This window comes from Eubalaena glacialis, chromosome 19 (assembly GCF_028564815.1).
Source record: "Eubalaena glacialis isolate mEubGla1 chromosome 19, mEubGla1.1.hap2.+ XY, whole genome shotgun sequence".
NCBI classification, from domain to species: domain Eukaryota; kingdom Metazoa; phylum Chordata; class Mammalia; order Artiodactyla; family Balaenidae; genus Eubalaena; species Eubalaena glacialis.
In genome coordinates this window covers 28,091,738-28,117,073 of record NC_083734.1, presented here as the reverse complement: position 1 = coordinate 28,117,073, position 25,336 = coordinate 28,091,738, and the positions used below count along the sequence as shown (strand labels likewise).

The window sequence follows — 25,336 nt, the reverse complement described above, 5'->3', positions numbered from 1 at the left end:
TGGAAGTCGACTTGTCCTCCAGCTTGGACTCATTTGCTTCTAATCAGTTTATGTCATGTCCTCGGGCTATGTCATTCTTTCAAAGGTTGTGCCCTGCCCCCTTCCCTCCTGTTTCAGATCTTCGGGGTGCCCAGCTTTTATCAGGGACGACTGAAAGAATCACTGACCACATATTTCAACTCGATTTCCAGCCCCTCTCCCCTCCTGGGGGTGAGGCTGGCTCAAGGAGACCAACCCTCTAATCTCACGCCTGGTCTCTCTGCCGCCCAGCCCCGATCCTGGGTCATCTCACTTCTTAGCATAAATTCAGGTGTGATCCAAGGGGCTCATGAATAATAAGGACTCTCCTATTACTGGGGAAATTCCAAGGATTTAGCATCTCCTCACCAGGAATAAGAGACAAGAGCCAGTCAAATTATTATTCAACAACCTCAAATCCATACCAACCGCAACTCCTACCTCTCTTCAAACAAGGATAAAAATCCGTGAACAGGGCCCATTGCTGGCTGGTTTTTGTTTCATTTTTTAAACTTTTTATTATAGAAATTTTCAAACAGAGGCAACAATAGAAGGAATCATACAATGAACCCTCCCACTTCCATCACTGTTTCCCTGATTACCCCATTGTGGTTTATTTACCTTTTCACTCATACCCCTCCCCTTTCTCCCCACCCCCATCCTGATGCAAAGCCCAGAAGGACATCTTATCTGGCTGAGATTTCAGCATCGAAAGCTTCCTGAGGGGCTGCCACGCCCATGGCAGCCTCAAATGGGCTATAGTTCTGCTGAAATCTCAGCCCCCAGGCATCTGGGTGGGGGGCAGCCAGAGGCCCTTGGACACCTCATTTGCTGACTCCAGCATGACAGATAAGTAATATTTTCTACACACACTGCAATGTGTGAAACAATACCACACACAGCTTTATTGCATTCAAAGCTTCTAAGGCATGTCAGCCAGCCTTGGCCCTGGTATTTCTTGTGGGTTTCAGAAGATCTGTGTCTACAGCCCTTATTATCTCTGAAAGAATCAACTCTTAAAAATATAAGCTTAAGAATATAAGCTGAAATACTCCTAATTATTTAAAATCAATACAGGTGGGGCAGAATAAGGTAAGAAATAATGTATCAGTATTAGTTATAGATCGCAGACCCATTTCAGAGTAATTATAACAGGAGAACCAATCAATCAGCCCTTGAATAATAACAAAAACTTGACCCTGACCTTTCGTTTATCATGCCAGAGTGACTGAGACAGCCCCTGATACCTAGGTTGGGAGAGTGTTTTTACGTCTGTGTATCTGGGAAGTTCTGACCCTTCCTCCAGGGTACCAGGGGCATCTAAGGAGGCACCTCCTCCATAATGGGATGTCAAGAGCGGTGAGTGGAGTCATCCAATACCTCCCCATCTGACTTACTTTGCAAAACGGGAAGTCAGATGAACACAAAATTTCCCCCAACTCTAGGACTCTAGTGTCGGGCACCGGCCCCGCAAGGCAAGGGAGGGGAGGGGATGTAAAGTCTCACCACTGGAAACAGAATGGTTCGGAATGCCCCTCAGTTCACGCAAAGAACCCACACAGGGCTCACCTTGGGTTACCTGCTTGCCTCTCATCAACAGAGGGGCTCATGCTTCCGTTTCCTGAGCTGGATGATCGACCATCATGGAACAGCCCTCTTGGCGGCCCTCATTTCTGCAGAAGAGCCCAAGCAGGACCTGTGGTTTAATCTTCTGCATTCTCCTCTAAACCCAGCTGTTTCCCGAGTATAAACTGGCTTCAAACAAGGCTTTTGTTTCAGGAGATCAATGAAGATGCTTTGGACCATCTCCAAAAGCAGAGAAGAATCAACAAAGAACTTTTCTTCCCAAGAGCAAAGGAAGAAAACTTTTAAAAACCACATTTCAGCTATTGCAGGGGGATCTTCCCTACAAAGATGATTTCTCTCCCAAGGAAGTGGAAGTTCTTGTTGGGAGGTGACACAGATGAACACATCTGTCAGAAATATCAAGTGCTCTGGGCCTGACTAGAGTGCCCTGGGGGCCCAGCACAAGGCCCCAGAAGCGCTAACTTGTCAAACATCCATATGGAAAGGCCTGGGGTCCCTGTCTCCAGTGGTATTGTCCTTTTCATACCACAAGGAGCCTGACCTCAGCTCTCCTCTTGGCAAAGCCCGGAGCAGGACACATTTCACCACAAGAGGTTACATTTCTCTCACTTTGGGGATCAGAACTTACATCCTGACAATGCCAGGATATAAGGAGCTTGGGAAATTCCAGCAATCCATTCACTCCCGCCCTGAGTGGACTGGGGTTATTTTCACTGCACAGAAACACTGCAGGAAAAATCGCCCCTTGTGCTTAAGCCTGGCAGCTTCTTTCCTCCCTGGTCCTTAAGTCTTCCTGACCCTTTGCCTGGTCAATTCCTACATCTGGAATTGGCTCAAATGAGGAAGAAAGCAGAAAGGGCTAGGGCCGGTGACAGGCCTCCGACTCACACAAGGCCCAGTGCTGGGTTGAACAGGAAAGTTGCTGTTTCCCATGGATCTGCTGGAAGGCCCTTCTGGCCATAGGTAGTCAGCCCAGCAGGTGACCGAATATGGTCCCTGAGGTAGCCACACCCGGCCTGTCTGCCTGACAGCGGGCTTAGCTGAACGTTCAACTGTGCTGGCCACGGTGGTATCTCCACCAGCCAGTGCAGGATCTCACAATCCTGGGGAACGGAGGCTACCACTGAGGAGAGTGATCAGTAAGAAGGCAAGATGCTCTGATAAGAGCAAAACCACCAACTGTGAACGCAGTCAGGGTCCCTCTTGCCTGGTGAAGAGCCTTGTCCCAAAGCCTGGGCTAGGGGCAGAAGGCTCCATAGTTGCAGCCAAGGCATCTCTGCTGAGATGCCTTTCATAATACATGAGAGCGGGAAGGGTTTCTAGCGACATGGGACCTGGGTCACCTTGACCCTGAATCACAAATCCAAAACAGGCTGATTCAGATTATGGTTTGAAATCTTAGACTGAAAAGGTTCCTGTTGGACTAAACATTTTAAAACCATGGATGGGGCACTGAGGTCCAAGACAGAAAGGGAAACAGTGGAAGAAAAGGACATACTTCTTTGGGAAACTCTGGTCTGGGTAGAGACCTGTTGTACGTAGCTTCCCTCAAGCACAGAAAATAACCAGAAGTCTGAGCATTCACCCCAACTCCCACATGTAGGTAGTGGAGGGTGAGTAATAATGAAATTCAATGACTTTGGAATTTTTAAAAAAATCTATAGAGTTAAGTAGCTCTATAGAGAATCATCAAAACTCCAAGATTTGAAGGCTACTCCAGACAGCAGAGAGGCAGACACCAGAGGCCTAAGGAAGAACCCACAGTGGCTATAGATTATGTCCAAGAGCAGAGGGGCACTAATGACTTCACTCCCCAAAGCCCCACCCGGCCACCCAGCAGCCTGGAGATCTACCAGAACAAGGGGAAGGGGCCATCCTGCCTGATGGGCACCAGGAGGCAGAAAGGCTTCCTCACCCATAACACAATCACCCCATCCCTTTCCCTGGCCAAACCCATCCTCTTATCCCATCTCCCTAACCTCCCACCCTCACCAGCTCCCCTCCCATCCTTTCAGCCCCTGGGGACTCTCAGGAACCTCCCCGAGAGCTCCACCTACAGCATCTTCACTAGAGTCTTGGGCAGCGTGCAGGCAGTCAGGCCAAGCGTCCACAGCCTGCCTACTTGGAGCAGAGGGAGAGCGTAGCACCTGTGGAGAACAGCCAGAAGGCCGGGTACAGAGCTTCCGCAAAGTCCACCCTGTACTTATACAACATGTGGACCTTGTCAGCCACGGCGAAGAAGATGACGAAGCCATGGTCGCAGTTGAGGAGCACGCCCACTCGCAAGGCCTTTGTGGAGGGCAGGGTTTTCTCCACGTTGTTGTGCCAGGCAGAGACCTTGGTATTGAACCACTCCACGCACCAAGAGGCACTGTTGCGGCCGAGCCGGCTCTCGGGGCCCTGCCGTTCCATGCTGCCGTAGCAGATGCCCACCCCACAGAAGTTGTTCTTCTGCAGCTCCACCTCCCAGTAGTGGATCCCCTTCTTGTAGCAGTGCAGGCCCAGCACCTGAGAGCAGTACGTGAACCTCTGGGGATGTGGCCGGTAGTTGTGGGACGCGTCAGCCACAGAAGCTACGGTGTAGTTCTCGGACAGAGCCACCTTGTTGTGGGCAGTGTTGTAGTCCAGGATGACTTTCACAGTATCTAAGGGAGCGTCAACGAGTCAGTTACAAGGAGCCCAAAGTGCTCTCACTTTCAATCCTTTCCCTAACCGGTAATATGTACTCATTTGTTTCATCCATCCATCCATCCATCCATTCTGTCTAGCCAGGCAGACATTTGTCCATCTCTCTATCCATCAATCCAGCCATCTGTGCATCTATTAGTCACCCATCTCTCTGTCTATTCCTCCATCTAAAACCATTTATTGAGCCCCTGGCTTATGCCAGATTCTATGCAGGATGTACAACCATGAACCAGACATGGTGCCTGGCTTCATGGAGTTCACACTCCCACAAGCAAGGCAAGCCCGTCGGTAATGACAACACTATGGGCCCCGCACTCTGCTAAAGGGCAGGCACACTGCTGGAGGGACACAGCCACGGGGCAACAGGTAAAGGGTGGGGAGAGCACAGGGGAACACTTCACACGTGGGCTAGAATTGGAGCTGAGCGACAGGAAGAGGAGGAGAATTAAACAGAGGAGAGCAGAGGAGGGAGAAAGGCTATGCTCGGAAGAGGGGACAGTGAAGGCAAACATGGAGTCACGAGGACGGTGGACAGGTGCTGGGACCAGGGAAGGCTGGGCAGCTGGGAGCACAGAGGCCACAGCAGGAGAGGGACACATGGAGCCACAAGTAGAGAGCTAAGCGGTCTAGACTTTAATCGGTTGCAACGGGGAACCAATCAAGGTCTGTGAGCACACCAATGACCTGAATATACTCCTTGGTTGGGACACGAGCATGGCCTCCCCGCCCTTCCTGCCACACTTCCAGCCAGTTCTGGCAGGTCCAAAGACTGAGCAGAGATGAGTGCTGTCCCCACCCTCCACCTCCTCCCCAGGACACACCCATCTCTGCCCCTCCGCTCACAGGGAACCCTGGACCAGTGGGAGACAGCAGGCAGAGAAGGACAATCCCTAGCTTGGGAATTCAGGACTGGGGTTATCTGCCACTCCCTGGCTCAGAGGCTCAGGGAAGGATACTTTGCACTGGTTCTCCCCCAGGGCAAAATGAATGGCCTGGGAAAATGTCCTCTAAGATCCTAAGTCCCTAGAACTCACTTCCTCTGCTTACACGGCTGTATCACAGAGCGCAGGGGGCTCCACAAATCGGGGGCGGCGGGGGGAGGTTCTCGGGTGCTGGCCCAAGAACCAGGCATCCACTGCCCCCCACCAAGCCTGCCATGGCTGTGGGGAAAGGTGGGTCAGAGCGCACTTTGCAGAGAGAGGTTTTGGCCACTGCGTGGAAGTGAGCACAAGTGGAGGATGCTCTGTGGGTGAAGCTATGGGCGGGTGGCCCCTAGGCTGGCCTGGAAGAAGGAACTCCCACCACTTCCGGGCTGGAAGCCAGAGGGGAGCAAGTAAGGGTGTGACAGAGTAGAGCACAGTGGGTCCTCCAGGGGAGAGGCTGACCAAGCTAGACGGAGGCAAGGGTAAGCAAGCCAGCAGCTACTCACACGCCAGGAGCTCAGGCCTGGACTTGGCTAGGAAGGTCTCCAGCACCTTGGCCTTGAGAGACACCGGGGTCGGCGGTACGGTGGGGACTTTGACCTCAGCTGGATGAAGAACAGAGAGATGTTTTCAGAACAAACTCAGAGCGGGCAGCCCACTGCCCCTGGCCCACCAGAACTCACCCTCCTGGCCAGTTTGCTTGAGATCCACTAAATGTTCTGGGGCTCCAAAGGAGGGAAGCTTGCTGGGTGAGGCAATGGTTGGGGCTGAGGGAGGAGACGCATGAGTTAGGGACATGACAGAGTGACCTGATGGCCTATACTCCCTCCCACGCTGATTCTCAAGAGCTGCTTCCACAAACACACACCTGGACAGCCAGGGCGACACAAACGAGTCCAGACAGGGCAACACTCATCCTAGTGGTCTTACGCATTTACACTTGCCACCTCCAAGCCCAGGCGTGGCCGCCAGCACGGGACACAGTCACAGAGCCCAGACCCCCAAACCCATGGCTCAGCTTTCCCTGCTGGCATTTAGTTCTACACTCAGGCACTCAAGAAACAAAAAGATGCAGAAATGCGTAACTTACGAGGTTTCTTGGGTTTCTTTTCTTCTTCTGAAAAAGAAAATTTTCAGAATTAACATATTTTAAACACAATGACACTTTCAAAACACCATAATAACAATCAATGCACTAATGTGACCCATACAAATAAAGCTAGGATGTTTTAACTTGAAAAATATAAGGGGTCAACAGGCAAATTAATCTATGGTGATAGAAACCTGAATCATGGTTTTGGTAGGGAGGGGCTCACTAATAAGGAGCACGAACGAATTTCCTGGAATAATGGAAATCTTTATCCTGATTTGGGTAATGGTAACACAGATGTATGCATTTGTCAAAATTAATCTAACTGTACTTTTAAGATCTGGGCATTTTACTGTAGTATTAAATTATATCTCCACAAAAGAAAAAATGCAAAAACAAACACAAAAAAAGACACACATAGGGAGCCAGCCAAAAAAATGTGCTTGCCAAGTATCACGATAGTCTTTAGAAAGTATCCCGAGTGTGTGCCTGTGGGAACTGAGTTTAGCTAAAACACCCGTCCTCAAAGCGTGGTCCCCAAACCAGTAGCAGCAGCATCACCTGGGAAGCTGTAGGGATGCAAATTCTCAGACCCACCCAGACCAGCTGAAACTGAGAGTCTGGGGGTGGGGCTCAGAAGTCTGTCTGTTACAAGCCCCTGGGATTGCGATGAGGGCTCAAGGTTGAGCAGGCTAGAAGATTTCAGGTTCCCTTTCTGTCACCTTCCCCACCACTGAAATGACAAGGGGGGTTTTGGATCTCATCCCTGCTTGCCTGCAGGATCCTGTACATTCCAGACCAGCCCTGCTCTCTCCCCACCAGACCCTCCCTGGTCCCACATGCCCCACTGGCTCCCCGTTCCTCCCACTTCAGAGCCGTATTTCTCAGGAGTCGTTCTCACTCTCCCCGTCTCCCCCCTGCTCCTCTCCTGCCCACTGCCACTGGACCAGCATCTTGGCAGGACCCCGGGCTATGACCTTGGCCTCAGGCAAAGGGCCCCCTCCCCAGTCATCGCAATTCTTAGGAGCCTCATCCACAGTGATAAGCCTACCCTTTCCTTGCCTGTTTCCCCACCTCAGCCCCGCCACAGCTCACTCACGTGAAGAGCGGGCCTTATGAAGTGGGGCAGCGGGAAGGAGGCTTTCAGGGGCTGTGCCTTGAGAAGGACACAGGTTTACAGTACTTGTCACCTCCTCTTCCACCTCCCTCTTCACACAAGGTGCCCTTCCACGTTTTCAGGCTCCACTGATGGCTCCCTCCTCACCTGCCCCAGGCATCCCAGTCCCCGACCCCATTCCACTCAGGAACTGGTACCACACATTTGTCTGCCAAAGACAACCACTAAACACTAACACCAAGCAAACAACAACAAAAACCAGCCCGGAGTTCTCTCATCCCAACCACCCAATAGGGGGCAGCCCTCCTCCGTCCTCGCTGACTTTTTGGCCAACAGTTTGGTGACACATGCCTGTCCTTTAAAGAGCTTTCACCATCAGTGTCCCATGTGAACCTCACACAATAATCCCATGAGGTGGACGTCATTATGGTCCAAATTTGATAGATGAGGAAATTGAGGACCATTCTTCACCCCAGCCCCACCCATCTCAACAAGGGTGATTTTGCCCCCAAGGGGGAGCAAAAATTGATGCTTAGGAGGTGAGGGGGAGAGAAGGATGGAAAAAACTTGTTCTTTTTATGTATAAAAGCACAGTGTATAAACAGATATATCATATGTGTGGTATTAAAATTTCATGGATGGGGGTGATTACGAAAAAAATTTCTAAAAGGTCCTGAGAGGTAAGAGCAAAGGAGGGCAATACGGAAAAAAGGTTGAAGAGCTCCGTGATGGCAGAAACACATCCCAACCCGAGGCTGAACGGCACTGGGCTACGGTGAGGCTCAGCCTCTGCTCAGGGGGTCACCCCAAATGCCAGAACTCGGGCATCATAAGTATTTCTCAAGACAAGCCAGTTTCGGTCATCTTGCTGTTCCAGGCAGTCAGAATATCCAGTGCTGATGGCCGGTCCTCCCGCGTGCCCCAGCAGGGCTCCTGCAACAGCCCCGCCACCGCCCCTCAGCGGGGTCAGGCAGCACTTGCCTCCAGGTGCGCCCGGGCCCCGCGGAGCCTGGGATGGGCTGTGCTCCGCTGGAAGGAGCCGTGACGCCTGCCAGTACCTCAGCCCGAGCACCGCCTGCCACAGTCGCTGCTGCCCCAGGGACAGAGGTGGGGTTACTTTACTTACTTGGGATCTTCTTCACAGGCCGTGGCGGTTTCGGAATGTGCAGCAGGCTATGTCCTCCAGGGCCCCCTGTGCCAAAGAAGAAGAGGGTAGTCTATGCGGCTCTTCCAAACCAAGCCTAGGAGCCAGCCCCGCCATCGGCAGGCGGGGAGAGGGCTTACAAAGTTGATTTCCGCTGACCTTCCCCATCTGATCATTTACAAGCACTAGAAACAAGATAACTGAAAGACAAATTCGGTATGTTCCTTCTTTTCTCTGCCTTAAAATGTAGCCAGGGTGGAGTCTTTCCTCCACCAGCACCCAGCTCCATGACCTCTGAACCGTCTGTGTGCTTTGGTTTCTTCCGACGTATGACGGGGATGACTCCTCTCGCTCGTGGTGGTGAGATCAAGATGCCTGGCATGTCGTGGTAGCTCCTTTCCCTCTGGTTTCTCTCACCCCTCCGTCCCCAGACCAGTGATCGCTGACATAGCAGAAAAACAAATATGCAGGGCTAATTCATCAATGGCTTTCCCCTCTGTGCCAGGCGCTGGGGAGAGTGTTGGATGAAAACAGACCCAGCCCCTGCCCTCACTGATCACAGTCTGGTGGGGGAGACACACGGGAATGGCAAGGAAGAGTGAAATGACAGGTGCGCAAAGGGCCCCAAGGGATGATAAGGACCCGGCAACCTGGTCTGAGGAGCAGGAGTGGCAACAGGGGAGGTTTGCTGAGAAATGTAATGTTTCAACTGATCTCTGAAGGGTGAGAGGAGTCACCTGGTGAAGATGTTGGAGTCTGAGCCCTCTAGGCAGTGGGGGAGCATGTACAAAGGCCCTGTGGCAGGAAGCTTAACATATTTGAAGAACTGTAGAGTGTAGAGGGATGTATGGGAGGAGGGGGTAACTTCAGGGCTAAAGAGACAGACGGGGCCTGACCAGGCAGGGGTTGACAGCCAGGGTCAAGAGTCTGGTCTGCAATCTAAAAGCAATGGAAAGTCTCTGAACAGGAGGCAGGGGAGAAGGTGCCAAGAAATCAGATTTGCATCCTGAAAAGCTCTCTCCAGCTGCAACAGGAGTGGATGCAGAGGGACTCATTAGGAAGCTGCCACAGGTGATTGCAATGGAGAGCAGGTGAGTGGTGGCTGGCAGTGAAACCAGCTGACTGAATCAGGAGATATTTAAGAAGCAAAATCTGACAATGGGTTGGATATAAGTGGAAGGGTAGGGGGTATCAAGGAGGAATTCCATGTTTCTCTGACCCCCAAACTAGCCATTTCCCTACCAAATAACAATGACAACCCAGAATCCATTCAACCCATCTGAGCCAACCTCAGACTCAGACAAAAAAAGCCTATCTAGAAAGACCCTTCATAACATCCAGCCCCCAAAAATATTTTAGGAAGGACAGCTACAATCTCAGGATGAGGCAAAAACTCCCCACTACCTCCTAGATGGAGGGCAGATGTTTTGTAACCCCCAAAACTCAAGCCCCAATGCTCCAGATCAAGATTTCTCTCCCACCCCAAAACACTGAGGGGACACATCCCATTTCAGGGGTCCCAGTGGAAAGCATAGGAGGTTGCTAATAGTTACCTGGGATGATGAGCTCTTCAGGCTTCTTGTCCTGGGGCTGTTTGAGGTACTGCTTCAGCTCATTTTTGAGCTCAGAGGTGCCCTGACAGACACCCTTTATCAGCTCGTGATTCAGCTCCACCTTGGGGACGTAGACTGGCTTCGTCGTGATTCCTTGCAGTTTTGCTGCTTTCTGCAACAAGCCAGGGGGTTAGCTCAGGCAGCTCTGGTGAAGCCAGGGCCTGGGCTCAGGCCTCATGAACCCCAGAGGGAGCTTCCCTGTGCCCATGGGCACTAAGTATAATCAGCCTCTCAAATTAGAGCCAGAGGTCAGTGGGGGTTAAAGTGCCACTTCAAGACACAGCGATCTGGAGCTGGAAGGGCCCTCAGAGGTCGCTCACCTTACAAATGGGAAAACTGAAGTCAAAAATGACAAGTGTCTTGCCAGGACCTCTGCCAGTTAGTGGCAGGGACAAAGCTGGGACCCAGATCTCCTGACCCCCATGGATAATGCTCTTTCCACCCCTCCAGCTGTGGCTGAAAAAGTACAGGAGACTCATCACCATCTCCATCCCGCAAGGACCAGCTCTGAACACAGGTCCTGAAAATAGACAGGAATGCCTGGAAGGCTGCAGGACTCAGCCACATATCCAACGGAAAAGAAGGATCTTACAGAAGGTTCCAAACTTGGAGACCACATCATGTCATACAGTATCAAGAGGACCAGATATGGACTCAGAATCCTTCTGTAAGAGCTCAAGGCAGCTAGGTCAACAAACAGGAATGAGCACGTGAGATGAAACTTAATGCCATCCAGCCTAGGTGTGGCTAGAAGATCCTGAACAGAGAAGAGAAGATTGCCAGGCACTCCTGTCCCTCCTCAGGACCTGAACATGGAATCTGGGCCTTTGACGTGTCAAAGCAGCACGTCACCCAATCAATGGGCCTCCCCAGAACATCTGCCGCGTGCCAGACACTCTGCCGTGCACTGGACATGCTAGGAGGATGAAGGGCCCCGCCCGAAAAGAGCTGACAGCTTTTTTTTTTTTTCTTTTTTTTTGGCCATGCTGTGCGGCATGCGGGATCTTAGTTCCCTGACCAGGGATTGAACCCACACCCCTTGCACTGGGAGCATGGAGTCTTAACCACTGGACCGCCAGGCAAGTCCCCTGACAACCTTTTAAACAGACATGAAAACAAGCACATCTAAAACAACGTTGTCGAGGGCAAGAGCAGAGGCAGGTAACATGCTCCGGATCGCCAGCAATGGCAGAATAACGGGATCCGAGGAAGATGGGGGAACTGGGGTTGCCCTGAACAAAGGACAGGGTTTACTAGGCAGAGGCCAGCCTTGGCCTTCCCTCTCAATGCCCGGTGCATCTGACGAGTGCTCTGCTGTGGTTAGAGCACAGGGCATGGGCAGGGGGTGGCTGGCAAGAGATGAGGCTGCTGGCAAAGGCAGGCTGGTCACCAAGGCCCTGTGGGAATGTGAAATCAGAAAGGGCGGGGAGGGGTGCCTGTGCTTTAGAGAGACACTTCCAGGGGCCGTGCAGAGGCGGGATGGAGGGAAGCGGTGGAGGCCTATGCAGTAGGCAGCATGCTAAGATGGCCCCCAAGACTCCCGCCTGCCCCGGGTACACATCCTATACATCCTCTCCTCCTGAGTATGAGCATGACACTGAGGATGAAAGGATATTACTCCATGGTTAGGTTACATTACATGGAAAAACTGAACGAATACTGCAGATGTAATGAAGATCCCAAATCTGTTGGTTCTGAGTTAATCAAAAAGATGATTCTCCCAGGTGGGCCTCACTTAATCAGGTAAAAGTCCTTAAAAGAGAAACTGGGCTTTCCTGGAGGGAGAAATTCTCTGCTGGTTTTGAGGAAGCCGGCTGCCAACTCGAAAGAGGGCCACACAGCGAGGAATCACAGCAGCCTCTAGGAACTGTGGGTGGCCCCTGCTGACAGCCAGCAAGGACATGGGGACCCCAGTCCTGCACCACAGGGGACTGAATTCTGCCAACAAGAATGTGAGCTTGGAAGACAACCTTGAGCTCCAAAAGGAATGTAGCCTGGTGAGACCTCAGCCATGCCCTGAGCCACAGAAAGTGTGAGACAACAGATAACAGTGGTTCTTCTAAGCCACTCAGCTTGTGGTAAGTTGTCATGAAATGTAGAAAACTAACACAGCATGTGTCTCAGGGATGCTTCCCATGACCTCATACAGCCTCAACTCCTCGAGGGCCCCAATGCACCTAGAGTCAACATCATGACGCTAGGCAGAAAGCGTATTCAATGTCCTCATCTTGACCCACCTCCAGAAACTCATACTCGTCCCCCTTAGTCAGGGCAAGTTCAATCTCCTCCTTCAGGGTCTGGATCTCACTCTTCTTCTTGAGGAGAATCTGATAAATGCTGTCGAACTTGCTGTTGACCCTCTTCTCCTCTTCCATTATCTTTCGTATGGAGCTGGCCTCTGAGGCATCAATGAGAGCCTTCATTTCCAGATATTCTTGTCTAAGCTGGTCCATCTTCCTGTGTGCAACCTCCTGAGAAGCCAAAACAAGAGGGCATCCATCAGACTGGCAAAAAAGCTAAGCCTGAGACATGGAGCGCCAGGAACTCTTACCTATACTTCATGGGAATACAAACAGACGCAACCACTTTGGAGAGCAAGATCTGGTGTATTTGAAGGTGCTCATACCCTTTGACCCAGCAACTCAGTCTAGGAATATACTCTAGAAAAAATCTGGGGACTTCCCTGGTGGCTCAATGGATAAGACTCCGCACTCCCAATGCAGGGGGCCGGCGTTCAATCCCTGGTCAGGGAACTAGATCCCACATGCATGCTGGAACTAAGAGTTCGCATGCCACCACTAAGGAGCCCGCGAACCGCAAGTAAGGAGCCCACGTGCCACAACTAAGGAGCTGGCGAGCCACAACTAAGGAGTCCTGGAGCCGCAACTAAGGAGCCCACCTGCCACCACTAAGACCCCATGCAACCAAGTAAATAAAGAAAGAAAAAAATCTCAGAACCTGCCCAAGAGACACACAAGAATGCTCTAAGCAGCACTGTTTGAATTAGCAAAACCCTGGAAACAACCTGAATGTCTATCAATAGAAGATGGAAAATTATTCACAGGATGGAGTATTAAACAGTAATAAGGGAAAAACAACTTGTAGAAGAAGACATACAGTATGATGCTCCTTACATAAAGGTTAGAAACAAACAGAATGGTAGTAGTTATTGCCAAAGGAATACATACATACATATTAAAAGTATAAAGAAACACATGGGAATGGATAAATTCAGGATAGTGGTTACTTCTGGAAGAGAGGAAGGGGGATATAAAAAGGGAGAAGCAAAGCAGGGGCTTCATCTTCCATGGCGATATTTTATTTCTTAAGCTGGAAAGCAGTTCATGAGTTTTTTGGGTTTTTTTAAAATTAATTAATTTATTTAATTTTGGCTATGTTGGGTCTTCGTTTCTGTGCGAGGGCTTTCTCTAGTTGTGGCAAGCGGGGGCCACTCCTCATCGCGGTGCACGGGCCTCTCACTATCGCTGCCTCTCTTGTTGCAGAGCACAGGCTCCAGACACGCAGGCTCAGTAGCTGTGGCTCACGGGCCTAGTTGCTCCGCGGCATGTGGGATCTACCCAGACCAGGGCTCGAACCCGTGTCCCCTGCATTGGCAGGCAGACTCCCAACCACTGCGCCACCAGGGAAGCCCCATGAGTAATTTTTTAAAGGGTATGAAGCTGCTCTAGAAAATTTCCTCTAGAACTGCACTATCCAATACCATAGCTACTCGCTACATGTAGCTACAGAGCACTCGAACTATGGTTAGTCCAAGTTAAGATGTGCTATAAGTGTAAAATAAAAGGAATTTGAAATATCTCATTAATACTTTATACTGATTAAAATAATATTTTGGATATACTGAGTTAAATAAAATATATTATTCAAATTAATTTCATGTGTTATTCAAATTAGAGTTATATACAGTATAAGGCTCATTTTATATTTCTAGCGGACAGCACTGCTCTAGAAGCTGCAGTTTCGCTTTACATGTTGGGAAACCTCAATAGCTCAGAATCAAACGTGACAAACAGAAACACACATAAGAGGGACAGGAAGATTGGAATTCAATTCTTTCTTTCTTTTTTGGCCGCACTGCGCAGCATATGGGATCTTAGTTCCTCGACTGGGGATTGAACCCGTGCCCCCTGCAGTGGAAGCACGGAGTCTTAACCACTGGACCACCAGGGAAGTCCCGGGAATTCAATTATTTCTTTAACCAACACTTTACCCTGCCACCTCCAGTGTGACTATCAATGTCCCCAAGGATTCATCCTCCTTCTGCTACCGTCAGTAAGAGAACACCCCTGGAGTTTAGACCGGCATGTGGCTGCCCAGCCACAGACTACATTTCCCAGCATCCCCTGCAGCTGGGCTTGGTCATGTGACTAAGCTGCTCACGACAGGAGCGAAAGTGATAATGGCAACACTCTCCTTCCCTGTCCCCCTTCTCACAGGCTAGAGCAAAGATGTAATGGTGACCCAGCTGCAACCAAAGAGATGAGGAAGGGCAATAAAAAGGAAAGATCCTGAACTCTGAAGGATCACATGGAGCAGAGCCATCCCACTAGCCTGGGTTGCTCAGGGAGCAAAATAAACGGCTATCTTATTTAAACCTCTGCTTTTGAGGGGTATCTCTGTTACAGCAGTTTAGCCTGCCCCCCAACTGATACAGGTATTTTCATGTGCATCCTTTCATTTAAGCCTCATAACTCACCTTTGGAAAGAAGTTGTGATTGCTTCAAAACTAAGGCTCAGAGATCTGCCAACACAGGCTAGTCTTCTAACCCAGATTTCATCTAATTAAGCCACAGCTGTGGCAATAAAACTGAATGCTGCAGCTCCAGACCAGGATGCTTAAAAATCAAATCTTCTTTCAATATAAAAACACTGTAACCTTATAAAAAACTGTAAAAAAACTAGAGGGAAAAAAATATCCCTAATTCTACCACTCCAACACTTGCAGTACTATTCCTTTACTATATTTCCTTCCAGTCTTTTTTCCTATACTTCCTGTAATGGGTTGAATGGCAGCCCCCCAAAAGATATGTCCATGTTTCAGAACTTAGAAAATGAGTCTTTGCAGATGTAATTAGGGTAGAAATCTTGAGATGAGATCATCCTGGATTACCCAGGTGAGCTCTAAATCCAATAGCAAGTGTCCTTATTAGAGACAAAAGAGGAGAAGACGGAGGAGGCCATGTGAAGATAGGGGCAGAGATTGGAGTGATGCAGCCACGAGCCAAGGAATGCCTGAGCCACGAGAGGCTGGAAGAGGCAAGGAAGGATTCTTCCCCAGAACCTTCGGAAAGAGTGTGGCCCTGTCGACACTTTGAATTTGGACTTCTGGCCTCCAGAACTGTGGGAGACCACATTTCTGTTGTTGTAAGCCAAGTCTGCAGTAACTTGTTACAGTCGCCCTAGAAATGAATACACTTTTTAAAAATAAACAGATACAACTTTTACTTCCTGTTTTTCTCCCCCTTAAATCATAACCATTTTTTATATTACTATATTTTAACCCTAATTTTTAATGGTTGGGCTTGTAGGTAGGCTTTCAGTCTGTGAAGCATCTCTCTGGGCACATAGCTTTTTGCATGTTTTGCACAGTTGAAGTTGAATTCTGACACTGTGAGTGAACCTGACACGAGCCTTGTCCTCCCCAGAGGCGGAGGGAGGCTCCAGGGCCAGGCTGGTGGCGGGAGCCCTGTCACTCACCCGCACGTCCTGCTGCCTGGCTCTCACGTCCTCCAGTGCTCTCGACGCCCCGTTGATCTGACTGTACGTGACAGTCAGTTTATGCCTCAACTTGTTCTGCGGAGAAAACAAACCGAGTGAGAAAACACCCCATCCAGCCCCCCACCAGTACCCAACACCAGCGACTGCCCTCAAGTCTATCCCACAGGTGTTTCCACCACCCCAAGTCTCACCTGCTTGTAGCTCTTTTTTTATTAAGTTTTTTTTCTTTTTTTGATGTGGACCATTTTTAAAGTCTTTATTGAATTTGTTACAATATTGCTTCTGTTTTATGTTTTGGTTTTTTGGCCACGAGGCACGTGGGATCTTAGCTCCCTGACCAGGGATCAAACCCGCACCCTCTGTACTGAAAGGTGAAGTCTTAACCACTGGATCGCCAGGGAAGTCCCTGCTTGTAGCTTTTTGAAGCATTCTCATATTTACTGCCTCCCTTCATCCTTTCAGGGGAACTGGACAGTAAAGAAGTTACAAGGATAGGATTTGGAGCCAGACAGACCAGACTCAATACCCAGCTCTCCAACTGTCTCTCACTTGTTTCTTTGGCCACGAAATAGATATCAACGCAACTGTTCCCACCCCGCAGGGCTAGTAGGAGAATTAACTGAAGCAGTGTAAGTCCTCAGCATAGTGCCTGGATCTTAGTCAGGACAAATGGCCTTAGTAAATTTCAGCTTGGATTAGTATGAGCTTCTTCACTAGCACCCATTTTATAGATGATGAAACTGAGGCAAAGAGGACAGCAAGGTGGTCAAGCTCACACAGACAGAACGAGCTGGGACAGCTGCTTCAATAAGTGGCAGACGGGGTTGTTCAAACCAAGCCTCCCACTGCAAACAACCAGAAAAGGAGACAAAATATTGGGGGAGGGGGATCTACTAAAAACCAATGGGGAGCTAAGAAAGCAGGGAAGGATTATGTAATTAAGATCCAGAAGAAGGAAACCCAGAGAGATAAGGCTGGCATCGGGGGTTGTTCTCCCAGAGCCATCTGCCAGTTCCGGAAGACAGCTGGGAGGGCCTCTGTCAGCCTCGGAGGGGCAGGTGGACAAATATCAGAGTCCAAGGCTCACTTGATAAGCCCCACAGGCAGGGACCTCCAAGGGCTAAACCCTAGGAATAGGGACGAACCAGCAGTAAACCAGCCATCGACAGTTCAGTCCCTGAAACTGAACTAAGGTGATTCAGAATTGCTAGGCACCTAGCCTTCAGATACAAAGGCTAATTGTGCACAGTGGAAGCTAATATCACCCAAGGCCTCTTAGTATTGCCATAAATTTTCATAATCAATATCCAATTTCACCCTACTCAGGTGAAATGTTGGGGCATAGAAATGGGTAGGAAAATCACCACCACCACCACCATAATGGCAGCTAGTGTTTATCATGTACTTACTCCAAGCCAGGCATTGTTCTAGTGCTTTCCATGTATTAACTATGTAAAGCTAAAAACAACACTAGGAGGTAGAGGGTTATCCGCCCTTTACAGATGAGGTCACTGAAGCACAGAGTAATTAAGTGGCTTGCCCTAGGTCACATCGCTATTAACTAGTGTTACAAGATCCTGGTGTTACAATTACAGACTTGTGTCCAAACTGAGCACATAGGAAAATTCTAGAAAAAAATGTATGTCCCCTAACTAACTGGTTCAACAATACTCTGGCCCTCCCTTCCTCTTCCCTGCCTCTCCCACTCCACCAGTGACCTTGACTCTGGATCTGAACAACCCAGAGACAGTCAAATGTAAAGGCTAGAAGCAGAGACCAAGGCCACACTAACTCAACCCCAAAAGCCCAAGTCATTGACAGTGTTTCAGATGTGACCTCTGCGACAATGCCCTTTGACCTGGTCTCTAACAGTGGCCAAGATGAACTGTGGGCCAAAGGCAGAAGGCCAGGCCCGGGCAGATCTGGCCTCACAGGTCTCAGAGCTGGAAGAGACCTCAGAATACCTGGGGGCTGCCAAACGTTTCACCTCCAAGACTCACCCTTAGTAGTACACCCCTGAACCCTATATTTTGAAAGATTTTACCCACCATTAATCAAATGCATACAACAGTCCCCTGATGGTAGAGAGGGGCCCACAGGGCTATAGATGACGAAAGGAAAGCCACCCAAGGGCTTTGACAGCAGCGACAATCCCCTAATCAAGGGTAGAGAACTTTTCGAAGTTCTGAGGATTCCTTCACAGACTGGGGACTTGGGTCCTCCACGTGGGAGGCACCAGAGTCCTGAGTCCGCCCCACACCAGTGACCGAGCCAAGCTGGGCTGGCTCTGCCACCAGTACTGACCAGCAGCAGGGCTTTCCAGCCCTGGAGACAGGTTAAAGGACTCAGCAAGCCAGGACAACGAGGGGTAGGGGAGAGATGGCAGGAAAGCCTTGTTAAAAGGACTAAAAAGCCAAGTGTGTATGGCATACAAATAATCTGGGCGCAGACTCCAGCTCCAGGCCCTGGAGGCTGAGAGGGAGCTGGGGCTCCAGACCAGGCGGAAATGGGTCCTTCTGCCTCCTGGGAAGAACTTCTAGAAGGGTCTTTCGATAGGAGCCAGGCTGCCCTAGTCCTCAGAACCATGCACCCTGAGGCAAAGAAGATCTGGGCAGCCTAACACCCTCTATGCAGCAAACTCTCCTCAGGGAATTTCTGAGTAACAGCAATGATAGTGGCAGTTCTATGGAGCATTAGCGAACTGTAAAACGCCATTTATGGAACACCTCATTTAATCCTCCCAGTAACCTTCTGAGATAGGTACTATTATTGCACCCTTTTTTTGAGTTCCTAGCTAGGAAGCAGAGCCAGAATTCAAACCCAGATCTCAACATCCAGCTCTGGTCGGAGCCCGTGTCAACCAGCCTGACCCTGGGGCCCGCCTATGAGGCACTTCCCACACAGTTCATCCCTCCGGAGCCTCCTGGTCACCCTTGGAGGTGGGGAGGGAATGCTATTAATGCCATTTTACGGATGAAGTTGAGGTTCAGAGAACTCAGTGACTTGCCCTGAACCACAGCGGATGCGGGGCAGAGCAGGGCTCCAGCCTCCGAAGGCCAGGCAGGTCCTTTCCTGCAACAGGTAGAGACCCAGGTAGGCTGGGCCTGAGATGGTGGTACCTCCAAAGTCAACTGTCAGGCACTGCCTGACGTCTGACTTCTGGGACTCAGGGAGGAAGTACATAGAAACCCAGCTCAGACTGGAGAAGCAGACCAGGCCAGGGAGGAGCCGTGCCCGGATGGGAGCAAAGCCTGCACCCTGGTCCTGGCGCCACTGCAAACCTCCCACAGGCCTCACGTCTCCTCTGATGACACGAGGACAGCCCTTGTTCTCCCTGACAGTGCTGCGAGAGTGAAAGGAAATCAGGCTTCACTCTGGAGCTCAGACTGATACAATGAAAGGTAGTTAGACTACACCTTTTCAGCCTCTGCCTCGAGTCCACAGAGGGAAATTATGATCCCCAAACCACTGAAATCATCACAGACCCAGAAGGCCCCTTAGGAATGAATCCACCCGGTCCCACCTCCTCACTTTACTGATGAGGACCAGCCCTGTGCTTTAAAGTGGCACAGGAAGTATATAGGGCGCTGTGGTGCAGGAGTGTGGCTGGGCATCCTATCCAGGGATTCCTGGGACTCTGCCCACCCTCCCACCCATAACCATCCTTCCTGGTCACTGGAAGTCTCTGGCTCACCAAAGGCTTTTTCTCACATGACCTCAGGAATGTCCTATGCTCTGAACTCTGCGGACTCGGCTTTGAGGCTGGTCCATAGGGAGAAACGGCAAATATGGAGTCAGACCAGCTGGGGGCCCAATGCCCACTTGGCCACTGGGGTTAGCTCAGGTTAAATTAACTTCTCTGAACCTCCATTTCCTCAGCTGTAAATAACTAATTATACCCACCTCCTGGGTGCTACCCGGGTTTATTGAGAGAACAGAGGTAACCTCTAGCGCTCATATCTGATGTTCAAAACCCTGTACTAAACATGTCAGACAAGTGCTAGGCTTAAGGCAAGCAACGTCCCTCTGTATAATGGGTGAGAGGGGTGGGGGCAGAGAAGGTGGACCAGGAATGATCCAGGAGGGCTGTATGTTCTCCCAGCCCCTTTCTACCTGGACACTGGGGATGCCCCTGCCCTGATCTCAGGCCCAGCAAGGCCCATTCCCCCGCACCCAGGTGATCCAAGTAGGCCAAGATGCCCACAGTGGTGCCCTCTGCACAACCCAGCAGGCCCAGGCTGCCCCTCTGGGCCCTCGCCCGCCAACCCCTACCTCCAGGTCAGTGCTGGCCTGACTCAGGGGCGCAGGCGAGCAGGTCTTGTGCTCCACCACGCAGATGTGGCAGATGCACTCGCCGTGCTCAGGGCAGAAGAAGTCCCGCAGCCGGTTGTGCTGGGGGCACTTGCGGCGCATCAGCTCACGGATGGGCGACTGCAGCGGGTGGTCCCGAAAGGCGGGGCTGTCGAGATGCGGCCGCAGGTGCTCCTGGCAGAAGGAGGCCATGCACACCAGGCACGTCTTGACGGCGGTCGCCTGCAGGCAGTGGTCGCAAGCCACCTGGCCGGCCGGGTTGGGGGCGGCGGCCCGGGTGGGCGGCATCCAGTCGTCGGGGAGCTCGGGACGGGCCTGCTCGGCCTGCAGGAACTGCTCCACCACCGCACACAACACCGTGTTCTTGTGCAGCTGTGGCCGCGTCTGGAAGCTGGTGCGGCACTGTGGGCACAGGTACGGCGGGTCCTGGACGGCCCACGTCTGGTCCAGGCACGACCCGCAAAAGTTGTGGCCGCAGGGCGTGGTGACCGGCCCCTTGAAGGGCTCCAAGCAGATGGAGCACGACAGCTCCTCGGCCAGGGGGCACAGCTCCGCCATGGCGCTCCTGGGGGGACCCGACGGGACGTGCTGGAACCGCGGCCGCCTCTGCTGCACTATCGCCCGGAAGCCGCCAAGGAAACGAAACTGAGAGGCGCGAGGGGCGGTCCCCGGCCCTTTCGGGAAGTCACGTGGGGCGGGCGGGGAGCGCGGGGGGTGGGGCGGGCGGGGAGCGCGGGGGGTGGGGCGGGCGGGGAGCGCGGGGGGTGGGGCGGGGCGCGCGGGGCCCCCGGGGTTGCTGAGGTGCGAGTTGCGACTTTCATATCCCGGTGGTTTCCGGGGGTTGGGTGCGGGGCGCTGGGCTCGGGGTTTCAGACGAGCCTCTGGACCACCAGCGGGTTCTTGCGGCCACTCTGCGGATGAGGAAACTGACGCCTCGCGTGGTGAACCCCGGGTCCCGGGAGTGAGGGGACTACTGCACAGAAGCCCCTGCAGCAGGTCCCTTCCTTCGGAGAACTCATCCGGACAGGAGTTGTCCCCACCGCCCCCGCGAGCAAGGCTGTCTTATCAGGATAGGGTTTTTAAAAAAATAACTGCAGGAACAGTAAACGACTGACTACTTTTTTTTTTTTTTTAAATCCTTCCTTTCTCTTCCCTGGTCCTGGGCTCTGGCGTAAAGGCTTACAATCTCTGCAGGCTGGAGCCCATGGTCACACACCCACACGCTCAGGCTTAAACTTGGTGATTTCTTTCCATGCCGCCGATATAACATGCTTTTTATTTTATTTTCCATTTCTACTTTACTGGAGTTCGGAGTCATCCCAGTTTAACAAAGTTTTCCTCTCACACACATACAAACACAGTTGCCCGTGCACACACACACAAATATAATTTTGAAACATTTTTCTCAAAATTGTTTATTTAGGTTTATTTTCTTTCATTTATTTTTAGCTTTGTTTCCCTCCCTGCTCTGGCCTGGGTGCAGGTAAAGTGGGTGTACAATAAGGGAGAAGTGTTCAAGAGAGGGGATGGGGAGCAAAGAGAATGATAGTGTTTCGGGAGGAATACGCTGGAGTTTGCTTTGGGGATAGGGTGGGCAGCAAAAAGGTAAATGCTAATCGTGATCACTACCATTTATGGGGCACCTGCTGGGTGCTAGACAAGTCATAGATATCCTTATAATCTCTTATAATCCTTGTAAGCACTACAAGACAGAAGTCATTATATCATTTTACAGATGAGGGTCATGTATTTTATACAAAATAGGACTGGGATGCTAGCTCAGGATTGCTTTATTTAATATCCTAATTCCCGCTTTTCCTGTAGTAATAGTAACAGTAATAGTAATTACTATAGTAATATAGTAATAGTTATTCTATTCCTCCAGGACTCTTTACCCCATTTCTTCTCTTTCATATTGCGTTGTTATTTGCACGAGAAGAAGGAAGACAGAAGAATGAGGAGGGTAGGAAATTAAGATTTATGTGTCTATCTATTTAGTATCTCATTTAATTCTCCCACTAAATCTTTGAGGTATAGTTATCTCATGGTACAGATGAGAAAACTGAGGCTTAGAGAAACTAAATAACTTGCCTAAGGTAATGGTTATTGGCATCCAGACTATCTGATTCCAGAAGCAAAGCATTTCCTACTATAAAATGCTGCCCCGCCTCCATGGGGAGCAGTTTCCAGGAAATGAACACTATGAAATCCCCTCTGACCTAGCTCTTGTGTGCGAGGTGAGCTGACTCATGCCAGAAGGCTTGTAGAACTCTCCTTCCAGGCAGAGAAGTGTAAAAAGGCTGGTTAGCCAGTGAAGAACACTAGGAGGGGCATACTTTATGTTTATCAAATTCTATGCCGTAGATATTTACTAAGACCTACCTAAATACATTCCACTGTGGTTAGAGAATATACTTTGTATTATTTCAATCCTTTAAATTTATTGAGACCCAAATGTGGTCTGTCTTCTTATTGGTTACTATTTGTATGGTGTCTCTTTTTCTATCCTTTTACTTTCAACCTATTTGTGTCTTTGAAACTAAAGTGTGGTTCTTGTGTACAGCATGTAGTCAGATCATGTTTTTTGTGCATTCTGCCAGTCTCTGCCTTTTAATTGGAGCATCTAATCCATTTACATTAAATTACTAAAAAGATAGGATTTACATCTGCCATTCACTACCTATTTTTATGTTATATATCTTTTTTGCTTTTCAATTTCTCTATTACTGCCTTCTTCTGTGTTAAATATTTTCTAATATACTCTTTTTATTCCTTTGTTATTTCTTCCAATCTTCTTTCTGCCCTCCTTCCTCTCCTCTCCTCTTCTTTAGGAACTCACATCATGTGTATGTTGGTGAGCTTGTTGATGTCTCACAGGTGTTTGAGCCTCTGTTCATTTTTCTTTATTCTTTTTCTTTTCTGTTTCACAGACTGGATCATCTCAGTTGATCTATGTCCTGATTCATGAATTCTCTCTTCTGCCTGATCAAATCTGCTGTTGAGCCCCTCTAGTGAATTTTTCATTTCAGTTATTGTACTTTTCAACTCCAGAATTTCCATTTGGTTCTTTTTAAAAAATAATAATAATTTCTATTTCCTTACTGATACTCCGTTTAAAGAGACATCATTCTCATGCTTTCCTTTATTTCTTTAGACATGATTTCCTAATGTTCTTGGAACATATTTAAAATAACTGATGTAAAGTATTTGTCTAGAAAGTCCAACATCTGTGCTTACTCAGAGACAGTTTCTGTTAATTTTTTTTTTTATATGAGCCATGTTTTCTTGTTTCTTTGTATGTATCACCAACTGTCATCAATTTTTTGTTCAAAACTGGACATGGACATTTAAAATAATACAATGTGGCACTGTGGACACCAGATTCCCCCCTTCCCAGGGTTTGTTGTTGTGGCTGTTTGTTGTTATTTATTTAGTGACTTTTCTGAATTAATTCCGTAAAGTGTGTATTCTTCATCATGTGTTTCTCTAAACTCTCTGCTTGGTTAGCTTCCTGATCAGCTACTGACTAGATAAGGATTTCCTTAAGTGCCTAAAACCAATAAGCTTCCCAGTGTTTTCCAAGAGCTTGGAGTTATTTGCAGACTATTGGTTTTTAAGACTACCATGGAGCTAGGGTGGGGGTAATGGGAAAAGGTCAAGTTAAAACCCCACAAAGCCTGCTGTTCTTACCAAGATTCAACCACTTTCTTTGAATAAGCATTTTTCTGAATTGTTGCAAGCTTTTTGCTAATTTACAGAGTTCTGAAAAAGTTGATCCTGACAATTTTTGCTAGTTTTCTTTTATGGAGGCAGAATTTTCAGGGGTCCTTATTCTGCCATATTACTCTTTTAATGTCAGTAGACTCTGTAGTAGTAACCCCTCTTGCGTTCCTGATTTAAGTAATCTGTGTTTTCTTTCTTTTTTCTTCATTAATCCATCTAATAGATTATTTATTTTATTAATTTTTTCAAAGAACCAGCTTTTGGCTTTAATTTTCTCTGCTCTTTTTTTCATTGATTTCTTCTCATATCTGTTATTTCCTTCTATTTACTTTTGGTTTAATTTGCTCTTCTTTTTCAAGTTTATTAAGCTGGAACATCAGATCATTATTGTTAAACTTTCTTCTTGTCTAATATAGGTTTTTAAAAATATAAATCTCCCTCTAAGCACTGTTTTAGTTATATTCCACAAGTTTTGATAAGTGTTTTCATTATCAATTTCATTCAAAATATTTTCTAATTTCCTTTATAATTTCTTCTATGTAATTTTTTTGTAATTACTTATAAAGATATGGCTTAATTTCCCACTATCTAGTGCTTTCCAGTATATCTTATTGTTATTAATTTCTAATTTAATTCCATTTTAGTCAGCTCTACTATCTCAGATGTTTGTCTTTTGAAATATGTTGAGACTGACAGGATGTTAATTTCAATATGATAATGAACTTGTCTATTTCTCACTTTGTATTTGTCCCTTTTTTCCCCCATGTATTGTGAAGCTTTATTATTAGGCACTATTATGCATTGAATTATATCCTCCCAAAATAGAGACACTAGGGTGGCTCTAATGCTTTGGCAGCCAACATAAGCAAAATATATGTTGAAGTCCTAACCCCTGATTTGGACATACGGTTTTGCAGGTTTAATCAATTAAGATGGGGTCATTACAGTGGGCCCTAATTCGACATGATGTAGGAAAATGCCATGTGAAGACAAATGCAGGTGACACTGAAGGCAGAGATTGAACTGCTGTAGCTGCAAGCCAAGGGACACCAAAGATTGCCGGAAAATCCTCATAAGCTAGGAAGAGGCAAGAAAGGAGCCTTTCCTACAGATTCCAGAGGAAGTGTGGCCCTCTGATACCTTGATTTCAGACTTCCAGCCTCTAGAACTGTGAGAGAATAAATTTTTGTTTTAAGTCTCCTAGTCTGTGGTACTTTGTTATGGCAACGCTAGGAAACTAATACAAGTACATACACGTTAAGGATTTTATGTATTTTTTATTATTTAACCCCTTGAAAGTCCCCCTTTATCTCTCATAATAATCTTTCTCTTAAAATCTACTTTGTCCAATAGCAACATAGTTACACTAGTTTTCTTATCTTA

General features: G+C 48.9%; 1 protein-coding gene across 3 annotated transcripts; it reads right to left on the bottom strand.

Annotated features, from left to right (window-relative positions):
* Nucleotides 1-510: 510 nt before the first annotated feature.
* TRIM25 (tripartite motif containing 25) lies at nucleotides 511-20,856 on the bottom strand. 3 transcript variants are annotated; one of them, XM_061174718.1, is made up of 9 exons: nucleotides 20,192-20,856; nucleotides 15,899-15,994; nucleotides 12,418-12,651; nucleotides 10,121-10,292; nucleotides 8,550-8,615; nucleotides 6,307-6,333; nucleotides 5,900-5,983; nucleotides 5,723-5,821; nucleotides 511-4,250 (listed from the first exon to the last, which is right to left on the bottom strand). In XM_061174718.1, the coding sequence occupies exons 1-9, from the start codon at nucleotides 20,786-20,788 to the stop codon at nucleotides 3,724-3,726; spliced, it is 1,902 nt and encodes a 633-aa protein (XP_061030701.1). In that variant the 5' UTR covers nucleotides 20,789-20,856; the 3' UTR covers nucleotides 511-3,723. The 3 variants fall into 3 exon arrangements, with proteins under 3 accessions (XP_061030701.1, XP_061030702.1, XP_061030703.1); XM_061174719.1 differs by lacking the exon at nucleotides 5,900-5,983; XM_061174720.1 differs by lacking the exons at nucleotides 5,723-5,821; nucleotides 5,900-5,983.
* Nucleotides 20,857-25,336: the final 4,480 nt, after the last annotated feature.